The sequence below is a fragment of the Olea europaea genome, unplaced genomic scaffold, assembly GCF_002742605.1.
Source record: "Olea europaea var. sylvestris unplaced genomic scaffold, O_europaea_v1 scaffold1371, whole genome shotgun sequence".
NCBI lineage: Eukaryota > Viridiplantae > Streptophyta > Magnoliopsida > Lamiales > Oleaceae > Olea > Olea europaea.
Genome location: NW_019231218.1, coordinates 182,738 through 197,669, shown reverse-complemented (window position 1 = coordinate 197,669; position 14,932 = coordinate 182,738). Strand labels below are relative to the sequence as shown.

The window sequence follows — 14,932 nt, the reverse complement described above, 5'->3', positions numbered from 1 at the left end:
TTATTTTTAACAAAGTTGATTCAAATACTTAATACACATTTGATAGATAGTTAATAAAATGTCTGTAAATACTAAAAATAAGAACAATATAAATTTTACTATAATTTACATGTTATACAAAAATTAATTTTTCTCACGAAAAGAAATTGTATTTTGTAAATAATTTTTAGTGAACCGAAGACTCAGTGGCCTGGCAGGGTAAATGTCCGGGACGAGTAGTCAAGTCTCATAAGTATGTAGTTAATAACGTGCTGTTGGAAATTCAATTACAGGTAGCATTTGGCACATATAAAAGAAATGTTGCCATGGCAAAAGGCCATCACTTAGGAAAACAGCATTATCAATGTGCAGAAACAGGCACAAATTAACCCAACTAGTTTTGGAAGTGATCAAATTTAGATCAAATGTCATACAATAGCTTCTCAAAAACTTTCATGTGTTCCGTTTGCAGCGAAATCGCAACAGATAAGCTCCCGTCGTCGTCTGGACTTGGCAATACAAAACTCAAACCTTCGTACGCGATCCCACCGGGACCCATAAAGATCGGTCTACCCCATCCAAAGTCCGCATCGTGGATTGGCAGTCGAACCCAACTTGTTATACCAAGATTTGGACATCTAAAAGTATGCGCACCACGGACAAGGGCCTTAAGATCGGGTTGCAACTCCAAGTAATCGAGTGCAGATCTCAAGTAATCGTTGTCCATTCGAGCTAAAGCATCTTGAATTTTACTCGCAGCGTACCATACGGGCTTTGATTGGAGATCACCAGCTACTGCAATAGGAGTTGCTGTGAATATCACATTTCCAAAATAGCCCTCAGGGAGTGGAGGTTGGAGCCTAGATCGCCCATCGGTTGCAATGTAAAGCTTCGTTTCTTGATCCTTGGGAAGTCCTCGNCCCTCAGGGAGTGGAGGTTGGAGCCTAGATCGCCCATCGGTTGCAATGTAAAGCTTCGTTTCTTGATCCTTGGGAAGTCCTCGTGCATTACACGTACAACGCCATACATGTCCTGCCAACATTGCATACGAGCTATAGGAAATCGTATTTTCCTCGTCCTTCGACTTGGCTTTTAGGGCACTGAGTTGGGCACGAGTTAGTTTGAATATGGAAACAGCCGTTTCAGGATCAGATTTAGAGTTATTCTGAGGAGGAGTTTTCATGGCCGGAGGAGGTTGGTACTCGATGTGCTTGAACTGAGGCTGGGGTGGATCGCGCGCACGGAGGAGAGTCCTATCGATGAAAGGCAAGACAGTTATGTCTAGACCACGAGCCATATCGGACCATGTATTGATACAATGAAGACCAGAAAATCCATCTGCTACATGATGTTGCATTCCAACACCTAGGGAGACTCCTCCACATTTGAAGTGCGTTACCTGCACAATAATTGAATCAGTTTTTGCTGGTTTTTATGTCAAAGCTCACAAACTCAGCTAGAAAAGACATCGTCACATTCACAAACAAACAGCCTCAAGCACTATACGTGGATGAAGATGCATGTTGGATTGACGTATAGTACGGCAAGATCATGTGAGGTTTTCTTTTTCTTTTCCCCTGATCAAGATGTCTCTTTTATTTCAAAAAGATTAAAATGAAAATCGACGAGCTATAAAACTGCTATTTATTTTCGCTTTGTGATATACTAGAATTTTTTGACACTTTTTTAAGTAACTATTTTGAAAATTACCAATTCCTTTAGTCATACCCGATGACTTAGATTTGGGTCCCCCGGAATTCGACTTCATTTCGACCACAAATCTCGACCTCGACCTATGACCTCCCGAGTTGATCTTGGCGTGTCACATCGATATAAGGTCGGGATTTATTTAGGTCGGGGTTATTATCTAATTCGACCGTTCCCACCTTAAGCTCGACACGCACCCACCGACTTAATCTCCAAAAAGTAGACCCTATCTAAATCTACTCCTTCCTTGATTAGAACTCTAACAAAACACTTCTAATTAAACTCCAACACCTAACCCTAAGGGAAAAAGGACTCTTTCAGTAATATAATCCTTCTACAGCTCCTCCATCAACGCCTATAAAAACTTGGCTGAGGCTCAACATTAAGGTACGCTTTTCATTATTGCAAATTCAAAACCTTCTCCCATCAATCTCTCCATTTGACTAAAACATCGGAGGGACAACGAGAACACACCTCGTTGTCTTTTGTTTCAGGTATTGGAAGACTGTTCGTGCTCATTTGTGAGATCCAAGCTTGGAGTTCAAACCATAAGTTCGCGGTTTATTAGGTATACTTTTTTGTAGCATCAATACCAAATACAAAAACATGTGATCAAGTTTTAGGGCAAATAATGCAATCCAGGACTTTACCTTATATTGACCATAAATGCACTAAATACATTAATTTATATGACACTTAGGGAAAAAATGAAATAGCATAATACTAATACTAAAAAAATAATAATAATGGATTCGTTCACCAGAATCGCACCTGTAACACCAGAAGTGGATACGTCGATATTGGTTGAGAATAATCCACCGCCGGCATAAGACGTCGGAGCTCCAGCGTTGGAGCAAAGTCGCCGAAATCATCGACCGTCCCCTCGGAGTCCGCCTCCACGAACAGCACTCCCTCACCATTACAGTCAATCTCAATTCGACCATCTTCATCTCTCTTCAACCTACCAGCCATGGGATAGAATGGTACCAGCGCACGGCTAAGTGCCTCCTTGAGCACAGTAGCGTCGAAAAAGTTCGCAGCCCCGGTCGGCCGGTAAAAGTAAACGCTAGGGGTGTGGAAGTTCGGCACCACCAGGTCCACGTTGGAGTTCCACAGGCTCTTCATCGGCGTAGCCGCCGCCGGCCTCACCATGGTGGAATCTTTCACGCTGATCGTCATGGTTTAAATTTGTCGTTTTATGCACTGGTTGCAAATAGTATGATCAAAATTATTAACACGCGATAAACTTTCCACTTCAATATAAAAACGATATTTTTCACATTAAATCACCTACCAAAAAGTGTTCTTAAGCGATTTGTTTCCAAATTGAATCCGATGACAAATGTGGTGGTGGAGAACGGCGGTGTTGGGTGGGGTGAAGGGTATATACGATGAAACTTGTATGTATGAATGGAGTTGTTTATAAGAAATGACCAAATTTGAAGCTTATTATATAAACTTAGCCTCTTACCTACCGCGCCTGACGGATTGACCATGTAAAAGCATGTAGATATAAAATAATATTAAAAGGACAAGGAAATGAGTTAGTGAGGAAGTTGGTGAGATGGTGACCCAACAGTTTAGCCGGATGTGTAAGAGTGGGCCAAATAGGTCCATTTTATTGGCGGAGAACGATTCTTGTAAATAATTTTCAACCACGTAAGCATATCAATTTTCACAGCGCACACACGTGCAAGTGGGTGGAGTTCACGATTAAAATAATCGTGGACCCCACCTTCATGAGAAGGTGTGAAAATTACTGTATAAATAGCATTTTTGTATAATTTTTTTTTTGATATCTAGGTATCCACCTTACAGTGACTAAATCCTGGAGTCTACACCTTGACCCCTCAAGTTGCAGGCAGGTTAAAGCACAGGTTATGCCCCAAACTAACCAGTGCTCAAAAGCCCCCCAACTGATCTGCCAAAGTGCCAAGCAAGCCGTTTTCCATCTTTACACCTTGCCTTCTAGTAGAGTTCCTGCCGTCCAGGAGAATATCTGCCTTCCAAGAGCTTTCCAAGAATCGAACTCACAACTTCTGATCTGCCAGTCTTGAAACGCCCTCATCTTTACCAGTTGGGATGTGCCCTGAGGAGCACATTTTTATATAATTTTTAGTACATAAAGGTGTACAGCCTTTCACATGAAGTGGGCCCCACTCATGTAAAATGATGGACACTACAACGTACTAAAAATTATATACCCTTAACATTTGGCAGTGTTAATGACATGGATCGAGAAAAATTCACATTTACAAAAAATCCAAGTTTAATTTAATATTCAAAAGTCAAGTCGGATATTAATTCACCAAACGTGGACGAGTCAAATTTTAGGGAGCTCGCCCAAAGTTCTATCATATATCAAAACACACACACACACACACACACACAAGCTTATCCTAATCCGACATGAGTAAATTAGTAAAATCAAAATGCTCAGAAAAACCTTATTTCTATCCGAAGTTGAATAGTAGTAATGAATAGTTATCGAATTTCGAAAAGGGCTCGCCTGCTCCTTCCACTGTATGTCATAAGAACAAAACTCAAGCGATAAAAGTTTTGTGATATTAATGACATTTCAGTGGCAAGACTTTATTTTGGAAAAAAAAACTTGATTAGTTCAATTAATTCTTGGTTGAACCGGGCGATTAACTTGGGTTTCGTTTCATATTTTATGATTTTAAGCTGTAATCAATCAGTTTTTCGATCCAATGAATTAGAGCCATCTGATTGTTGATGCATTCCAATTCTTACTTTTCTCGGAATTCAAGAATATTAATCTTCTAAATTAGCAAGATAAGTGTAATTAATCACATTATCCACTTTAATAATTTGATTTAAAATAATACTATTTAGCACTATTAGTGTTAAAATACTAGTCTAGGTTCATGAGCTCAATGAAAGGAAATATTATATGATTCATTTAATCGTTTATATTATTTAATGACATTTACTATTACCCAAATTAGTATTGTAACATCAGTGATACTAAATAATATTACTATTTTGTTCAGAATCTTTTTATCCTGTTTTAATTAATGAAAAAAAGTTTAAAAAATGCAGTTAATCACATTATCCACATCGATCATTTGACTTAGGGATATTCAATCTTGTTTGAATTAGTCAAAAAAGAGTTAAAAAGTGTAATTAATGACATTAACCATTTGATTTTAGGATATTTAATCTTGTTTTAATTAGTCAAAAAATATTTAAAAAAGTGTAAAAAAACTGAGGACATGTGTCTCCCCTATTGATAGGGTGCCTGCTACGTGGTTCTGTTTGGGAAGAATTATTGTAGATTTAGCCCCGTTTGTTACTCTTTTTTTTAAAATGTATTTTTTCTCTCTTCTTTTCAACCACACATTCTTCATTAAAATAATATTGCACGTAAATTAAAATTTTCTTTTTATTTTTAATCACACATTTTTCATCAATTTACTATTTCAAAATGCAATTTTACATAAAAATGACTCCCAAACACCCAATTAACTGGGGAGATGCATCATCGTCTGGCCAGCGGAATCAATCACGAATGATGAATTTTATATGGGTCCCACTGTGGTTGGTGAAACCATCAAATAAGTCTCGAGTTTACGCTTGACTTTGGATGCCTAATTTGAAAGCAAGGTTCATTTCTCAAATATTAAATTAATTTTATTGAAAAATCAACTTCCTGCCCATTTTCTATATAGTTCAGTTTGAGTTGCATTATTTAAAAAAATATATTTTTTTAAACAGTAATTTGACATAATTTTAATCACATTTTTTAATAAAATAATATTACACACAAATTCAAAATTTTTCCTTATTTTTTAATCACACATTATCCACAATCTACTGTTACAAAATACATTCTTTCAAAATAATGTGGCTTAAACACACACATATTCAAAATAAGAAACAATTTTTTTGGAAAATTTTTTGTCAATTCCCTTTATTTCTATTTACCTGCAGAATTTGTTGTTTAGAAAAATATTAGCAAACAAAAAAATAAAAGAATATAACTTACAAATTAAACGGACTGTCAAAATTTTTCACTATATAAAGAATTGTTACAATCATATAGAATTTCGCTCACCAACCTAATTCCAAAGTATTACAAAGAAAAAAATAAACACGAATTTTATCACACCTACTTTTCTAACCAATGTACAAAAAGTTTTAAGATGCTAGGCTCACAATATTTTTCTCTCAGATTAACTCTCTGGCCACACCCAAAATAATGAAATACATCCACTATTTATAGAATCAATAACCAAGTAAAAGAATTTAATATAAACTCAAACAAGATTCCTTTAACTCAACAAGAATTCCTTCATGTGCAAGATTTCAAAATCTGCTGTAAATTTGAGACCAAATTCTACAAGAATTCTGCTCTCAACTTTTATTAGAAGTCTTCCATACAATAATTAACTTTTTATTATTTGCAATAGAAGTCCTCCAACTTTTGACTTTTGAGACAATTACCTAACAAATTTATCTACATTCCATTCAGGGCACCACTAGTTCCCAAGCCTCACCTTCATAATGGAATCTTTTATTTAGCTGTACACTCAAAGCATTTAATGATAAAAATTGTCCAAATTATTTGGCTCTTGTATGTCAAATTTGATTGAATAAAATCATTCTTCCCAACTTGAGTCGGATGTAACGACTAATATATCCTCTTACCTTGGTACCTCTTACCTTGGTAGACTGACAAGATTAAACATAAGTTGTGGGCGTGGTCAACATATTGATATGAACTGATGAAAAAATGAATGAACACACACTTATCAATTGAAGTTGGAGTACTTATTACGAGCTTGACGGACGTGGGTGTAAGGGTCATTTAGTGAACTTCGTGCATAGATGCAGAGGATCATGGATACACACGAGAGGTTCGTGAGAAAATTTCAAAAAAATTAAAGCGATTCATATTTTCACAAGGGCAGCCCATATGATAACTTAACAAACATTGTGCAACTACAATGAAAAGAAAAGAAAAATTTAATTACCAACTTGTCTTTTTTAAAATTTGACAATTTACTATTAAAACAATGAATCGGGGACCAATAGTGCAATTTTTTTCTTTCATTTTTATTGACTTCTTGTTGTTTAATTGGTGTAGCAAGCATGACTCGGTCAGCGGTGAGCCGTCATTGAGGGACAATTCAAGTGATTTTGTCATTTAATTCGGATCCAAACGATATTTAGTAAAGCAAATTGTGAGTTTGGTAGGGTTGTGCATTTCTCTGTCCGGACTTTCTTCATATGAATTGTAGACAAGTAGTTCGAGATATCGACCGGTTACTAAATTTTCCGAGAATAATATTTACGTTAAGATTTCACATGAAAAATAAAACAAAAGACAAATTTTAATAAATTTGCCTTTTATTTATAAAGTAATATCGGAGAATATTTATTACCCTTTTCTTCACTTCTCATATATGGAAAATAGGATGGCGCTTGGTGAGGTACACCTCAAAGTCTAGTCCATGAGTTTATAAATTGATTTGGCTATATAATTCTATAATTTAATAGTATATTACATCGATTATTTGTCAATTTATTAATATTTTATTCACATCAATCAATTGAATAATCATGCCTTCCAATCGAAAGTAATTTGACTATTCTTTAGATAAGGACCAAGATTTTTGACCTAGACTCCTTGATATACAGGAGAGAATCAAGGATCAAAGTCCAACTAGGGCAAGTTGATTGTTGACCGTTAACCGTTGACCATCAACGATCGTAATAGTCCGATCATTTATTAAAATTTGGTTAAATAATATTAAAAGTTAATCAATATATATTAACAATTTGAACATTGATTATTTAACATCAACAAATCTAGTAGTCAACAAAATTAAACAGAACAAAACCCAAAAGAAAAAGAGAGAGAGAGAGAGAGAGAGGGAGAAAGAGTCACCAGATAGACTCACTGCACTCGGACTCGGCTCAACAATCAACAAGTGGCAGTTGAAGTGGCAAAACACGTCTGTGCAGCATCAACAATTCAGCATGCAAAATAATAAATGACATGAGCATCCTTCATATTAAATTATCAATTATAACTTTCTATTTCTAGTAAATTGTACAAAAAACAAATCCAATTTTTCAAATAGGTCACAGACGGAAATATGGAATACCTTCATATTAACCCTAAAACAATTTTGTGTTGATTATTATAAAATTTAAATTCGATGATTAGCATAAATTTTCGGTGCCTGTTGATTTATTGATTAGATGTCTAATAACACTGAACCTTAGTACTTGCGCGAATTTTTTGAAAGCGGAGATTCCAAAATTGCGTCAAATGTCCAATGAATCTGTGTTGCCTCTTCTTCGATTTCGAATTGAAATTGGAATTATAGAATGGACATGGAGTGCGCCGTGTGGACTGGAGAGTAGAGAAGGGAGGAAAAGCAGAAAAGGGTTTGGCTTTCTCTTTCACAATTTGGGGATTGGATTTGGGAATTTCTCTCTTTTGCCCCTGCCTGTTGCCTTTGTAAAATATGGTTTCAGGCTTTCAGCAATCATCAGACAACAGCGTGGCTTGGGGCTTTGGGCCAATTCCAATTATTAATGAGAATTGGGCATTTGGGTTGAACAAAATTGGGCTAAAAATTACCTTAATCAATCAGGCTTCACCTGCTCAGCAATTCAACCCAAACCAACAAAAAAAAAGAAAAAAATAAAAGAAAAGTGATCGTCTTCATTGTCTGTCATCTTCGTCTCCTCTCCTTTCCGGCCGGCTCTACAACTCCGCCATTTGTTACCTGAGGGCTCTCAAGACTCCGATGGAGCAAGCACACGCGGTCACGCCCCCTCGCCAGGTGCCAGCTCCAAGCCTGTTGATATATTTCCTTTTTTTGATTTTTGATTTTTTTTTTTAATGTAGGATTGGGACTACAGCCCTGTTTGATTTAATTGAAAAAGTAAATTAAAATTTAAGTCAAATCAACAACTGTTTTTTAACCACATATTTTATGAGATATGTAATATTTCAATCACGCATTTCTATAACTTTTATCAAAATCTAGTAAAAGTTTCATCAAATATGACTTTCTGCACAATTCTATACGTTTCTTTGAGATCAAGTACGCTTGGCAAAAAAACCAATCAAAGCGAACTGACTTGGGTTGGTTCGAGTCGATTTGACGCATGTAATTGGTTTGGTTTGGTTTTATTTTAAACAAAACCACGATGGGTCAGTTCAATCATGGTTTAAAGTTTCAAACCATTGGTTAATCGAACCAACCTAACCCAATTACATGTTCATTTTTTTTTTTTAAATTTAAGAAGAAAAAAATAAGTCATAATCTCATAACTATATCTGAATTCCTTCCAATTCATGATGTTGCCGTAAGTAATAGCACTGATAATTTCCTTTTGCAAGCTCATTATGTTATACTTAGCATTTTTTCCCTACTTAAGCAGTTAGACTACATAACATATAGAAAAATAAAAAAAAATTTAAGTTTTATGTTGATTCATCTCTATTAACTTGATTTTATTTATTAGTTAATTGTTCTTATAATATAAAATTATTTAGTTATTTTAGTTATTGTAATATAAGTGAACGCAAAACTCAGACAATTTGTTTAAAAAAATTCAGTTTGGACTAAAAGTCCAAATCGACTTATCGAATCGAACTGATGGTTTGGTTCAGTTTAAAAACTATAATGAGTTGGTTTGGGTTGAAATTCATCCAAACTAAGTAATTTGGTTTTGGTTACAGGTTAGAGTCGAAACCAATTCAAACCAAACCATGCCTGAGCCTAAGATCGAGTATTGAATTCTCCCGTTGTTCATCCACAGCTAAAATGATATCATTATCCTTCTTCTTTTTTTGTTGATTTTTATCTTAACCAAATGGGGGCTAAATATTTTCTCTTTTATCTTCAATGGGAATGTGTATTCTTTGACATTTACTGAATTAAGGCATTCGTAATGTGTTTCAGCCCATAGTCATTGCCATTGCCTTATCTTATTAGAGAACACTAGTCTATCGCCCGTGCAATGCACAGGCAGGATTATTTTGAACGTCATATTAGCGTTTTTAATGTTGATATGAGTTTAGTGTTTAAAGAAAAAGGGAATTAATTAGTTATAAAAATAATCATTTGAGATAAGCTATTTGTGATATTAATTTTGAAATTGAATGATTCAATATAGTAATGACAAAAATGAACAGTTCAGCTTTGTGCAAAGAAAAACAGTAATTTCCACCAATAGCAAAAATTGAAATAATTTTAAATCAAACAAATTTATATTGAAAAAATTTTGAATAGAAAAAAATTCTCCTTTTAAGGAGAGAAAAACTGTAATTGAAAAAAATTAATTTCAATCATAAAAATAAAGGAATTTAAAAAAATTTATCTATAATATGAACAAAAAATTTTTAAAAATAAATCAATAAGTAATTTTCACTAGTAGAAAAATTGAAATAATTTTACATTGAACAAATTTAAATTGACAAAATTTTTAATGAAAAAAAAATTGTCCTTTAAAGAAGAGAAAAACAGTAATTAAAAAATTAAGTTCAGTGAGAAAAGAATTTAAAAAAATTTCAATAGAAAAAAAATTATCTATAAAATAAAAAAAAATTAAAAACTAATAAATAAATAAAATAAATTTTCTATCTATTGAAAGGTGAGTTTCTCTTCGTTCAAAAAGAAAGAAGAGTTCTCTCCTTTTGAAAGGAGAGACAATCTCTCTGTGGATGGATAGATTCTCTTCGCTCACGAAGAGTACTTTTTTCATTTTTTTTATTTAAATTTGTTTTGTTCATATTATAACTTTTTTTATTTTGGATTTAATTTTTTTTAATTCTTTTCTCTTTATAATAAAATTTATTTTTTTCAATTTTGATTAAATAATATTAATATATTCTATGTTTCATTTTTGTAACTTTAATTTATTTAATTACATAATATTTTTTTAATTTTTGTTTTGTTTATATTACAAATGCAAACAACAACAGAACTGTAAACATTACTAATTAGGCCAAAAAGACTCTAAACATACTCAAAGCAAACTCTTGTAAGTTTCATTAAATATAAAAAACAATGATCGAAAAATTTAAACTTTTCAAGTAGATAAGGGCATAGAAAGAAAGACCTAGCTAATTTTTACACACTAAAAAAAAATATATTACATTAAATAAAGTTGAAGAAAATAAAAAATAAACCCACAAGAAAGCAAACATCCAACAAAAACATAAACTTCATAATCATATCCAAGAAAAAAATAAAACTCCAATTAGATTTTCACGTATATACAGAGACCAGAACGTATCTCACATCTAGGTAGAGGAAGATGAGCCAAACTAGATTTTCATCTATACACAGAAATAAAATATATATACCTTAAATAAATTTTAAAAAACTAAAAAACGGAAATACAAACAAAAAAAATAAATTGCAAGAACATACCCAAAGATAATCGTCACAAATTCCATGATTTTCTACTGTACGATTGAGATGAGGACTGTGCGATATTTTTTCTCACAGAAAGAAACAAGAATTTGTAGAGTTATTTTTCGTACATGAAAGCTGAACTTTTGGATAGAAATCGATTGAATTGAAAGAGGAAGAATAAGTGACTTGAAAGAGAGATAAATAGTAGATTACTTTATATTTTTTTATAATATAATAAAAAACCAAACCACTTTGACCAAATCTATTTCAAATTAGTCGAGTGTGAAAACGCATGTGAGAAAAATGAACAATCCCACTTGTATGGCTTCTTTCCCCCCCCCAAAATCCATTTTTGGGCCCAAAAAAAAAAAAAAAAAAACAGTAATTTCCACTTTCACCAATAGAAAAAAATTGAAAAAAAAAAATTTAATATTAAAAAAATTTTAAATGGAAAAAAGTCTCATTTCACGGAGAGAAAAAAATAATTAAAAAAATTAAGTTCAATCATAAATAAAGAAAACCCCAATAAAAAAATTACTATAAATAAAATAAAATAAAAAGGGACTCCACGCATGGAGTGAAAAATCACTTCGTGCACGAAGTGGAATCCATATATTTTATATTTTTTCAAATTTTATTTACAGTAATTTTATTATTATTATTTAATTTAAAACATGAAATATATCTTTAATTTCAAAAAAATATTTTTTTAAAATTAAATATTTATTAATAAAAAATTACTAGAAATAGAGGAGGAAAAAACATATCACCACTCCGTGCAAGAACTGGAATCACTCCATGCACGGAGTGGTTTAAAAGAAGAGTCAAAATGAGAGAATTCTCATTTTGCTCTCGTTTTGAAAGGAGAGACTATCTCTCCGTGGAAGGAGAGATTCTCTCCGTCCACGGGGAGACTTTTTTACTTATGGAGGGATAATTTTGTTCATATTATATTTCGATATAAAATTTTTTTTAATTCTTTTATGGTACAATTTATTTTTTTTTCAATTTTAATTAATTAAATAATATTTATATATTATTTATGTAATTTTTGTAACTTTCTTTTATTTTATTTGTTTAATTTGGTTTAATAAAATAATATTTATACATTATTTACGATACAAAGACATTCGTTAAATTTGAATTAAATACTATTTATATTTTTTAAAAATCATTTTAATTTAATTTAAAAACTTTTTAGTAATTTTTTTCTTTTTTTGTCTGCAATTTCGTTTTTCAATAATCTTTATATTTAATTTCGATTTTATTATATAATATATAGTACTGACTTTAATCAAGTGAAGTAGTGTGTGAAAATTGATAAATCAGTGAAACGACGTGTGAAAATAGTGAGATGGCATGTGAAAAGAATGTTACAGTGTGATTGAATAGAATAATTTACTGTTATCAAACTAGTTTTCATGTGAAAACCTATGTAACAAAAATGAACAGTAAACCTCACATTCTCTATTTTAAGATAATGAGGGATTTACAAGCTCCACTATAATTAAACCCAGCATATCATCCCCAAACTAATGGAAATATTGAAAAGCTCAACCGATGCTGGGTAATGTAATTAAGGTGCACGTCCAGTGGTAGATCTAGGTGGTGGGATTGCCCGAGCTAGTTTCGTCGAGGAGAATTTTTTTTGCTGATAATAGATAAAATTTTTAGATTATATATTTGATAATTTATATTAACAACAAATATCTCTGGCAGTTTAGCTAGTTAACCCTTCCACTATTGAATTGGAGATTCTGTGTTCAAAACTTTTCAAGATCAATTTTTTTTTTATAATTTTTGTATTTCAACAATTTTTACCAAAACAAATGCAATGAATGTGATTTGAACCTGCTACCTTCCTTAAATATGTTGACCACTTTACCACCATGACACTTATTGATTTTTAGCACATAATGTAACAAAAAAATATATGTTCAATTTTACTGGTTTAATATAAGTAGAAACATTTTAACTGGTGCTTTGTCTATTTTCTTAATTTTTTTTCTCTGATCAACTGATTTGAGAGTTTGGTCAATTGATGGTGGATGAGTTTGTAAAAAAATTGACCTTTAGTGTCATAAGAAATTTTTCAACAAAACTTATTTAATTAATAAAATGTTTCTTTTTTTGTTCACAAAAGATCGATTCCGAAAAAGTGAAACTATACAAGCACAAAAAATAATTTTAATTTTGTTATTATAATAATGCTTGTTTAATTAACTTTAATTGTAAACTGAATGGTGACATTTTGTTAATATATATTACATATTTAATTGAAAATTAAATTAGGGCATTTTGTAAATTATGAAACGATTTTTCATCCAAAACGAAAGTTCTTATGTAGTTCTAGTTCTTTTAGCTCTAATCCGTACGATTTTTTGAATGCTATTTAATTAAATAATAATAAACAACCTCACTATCTTGGACATTGGCCGTCAATAGTAACCTTTCAACGCTCGCGATCCACTCTAACTGAATTTGCGCCCTACGCATGTCACATCTATAACCCAAGCATTGGAATAAATGGTAAACCATGCTAAGCACTGTATCGAATCAAACCCATACAATTACGTGTGAAAAAAAAATCCCACTAACCCCGTCAAATTGATTAGCTGGTTTAGTTTGGAATCCAAGTTTAGATTTTGATAGTTAAAAATCGCAAGAAACCAAATCAAATTCTTCATCCAATTTATATATTTTAAAAAAAAAATTTTGCTCGTTTTATCTAAGAAATACTATTTATTAGATCAATTTCAGAAAATTTATTTGCCAATTTTTTTTTTAAATTTAAAGAACTTGCTATTCGCCTTTCCTTGGCTCTTTAGAAAAATAATGATATATTTACTATAATACTTTTATTATATAAAAGATGAAATAAAATACATAAATTTACAGTTTGAATTTGGATTAATTTTTATTATTATTTAAGGTTATATTGAGAAAAGTATATTAATATTGTATCTTTTATGTTTAGAATGTCTCTATTTGAGTGCTATAGTGAAATTTCAAACTAATCTATTTATTTTTCATTTGTTTAAAACATGTTATTTTTATGTCGTTAAAATTCTTGTTTGAAACCAAGTCCATGTTTGATGTGAATTAAAATAAAAATTTTAGTATATTTTGCTAAAAGCTGATGAAATATTCGTTAGAAAAGTTTTGGATTCCATGAAATGTATGGTTAAAAATATTAGTTGACTTTGGTTTAAATTTTAATCCACACCAGGGGTCAAATCAAGTCACTAAAAATGGTTCATTTGAAAATAATAAACCATTTAAAATTTTTTGATTTGAAAATAATTCGAAATTGTCCAAACTAAATTGAGTTATATCCACAACTAGCATTGATCCTTTTCTAGCATTCTAATATAGCAGCAGTTGAAGATCTATTGTAGGAATGACATCGAAGAGGCACATTTGCTCCGTTGGAACTATTTGTAGGGAACAATACATACTTCCAATAAGTAAGAATTACATTTCAAAACTAACAAACTTATCAAATTATTTCAAAATTTAAGTATTAATTCCATTTAATAATATATACAAAATATAATTAATTATAATTAATTATCCCACCCAATTAATTAGCACCCCTACCCACCAAATTAGTAACATATTAATTATTAATATTTTAGGATCCCACCCATGACCCTATCCACGGACGCACCTCACTCCACCCCACCCACTTTGACCCTACCCCACTCTATGGACCCATCCCAATCACCCCACTACACAACCTTCTTTATCGGCTCCAACAATTGCTCCGACAGTCGCTTCGACAACTGTTTCGACAACCGCTTTTGACGATCGCTCCGACAACCACACCACACCCTACC

General features: G+C 32.1%; 1 protein-coding gene across 4 annotated transcripts; it reads right to left on the bottom strand.

The window, feature by feature from the left end:
• Positions 1–219: 219 nt before the first annotated feature.
• Positions 220–3,126, bottom strand: LOC111375382 (shikimate O-hydroxycinnamoyltransferase). 4 transcript variants are annotated; one of them, XM_022998200.1, is made up of 4 exons: positions 2,981–3,126; positions 2,458–2,889; positions 902–1,378; positions 220–817 (listed from the first exon to the last, which is right to left on the bottom strand). In XM_022998200.1, exons 2-4 carry the CDS (start codon positions 2,863–2,865, stop codon positions 401–403), a joined length of 1,302 nt encoding a protein of 433 aa, XP_022853968.1. In that variant the 5' UTR covers positions 2,866–2,889; positions 2,981–3,126; the 3' UTR covers positions 220–400. The 4 variants fall into 4 exon arrangements, with proteins under 4 accessions (XP_022853968.1, XP_022853964.1, XP_022853965.1 ...); XM_022998196.1 differs by having other exon boundaries at positions 2,458–3,118; XM_022998197.1 differs by having other exon boundaries at positions 220–843; positions 928–1,378; positions 2,458–3,118.
• Positions 3,127–14,932: the final 11,806 nt, after the last annotated feature.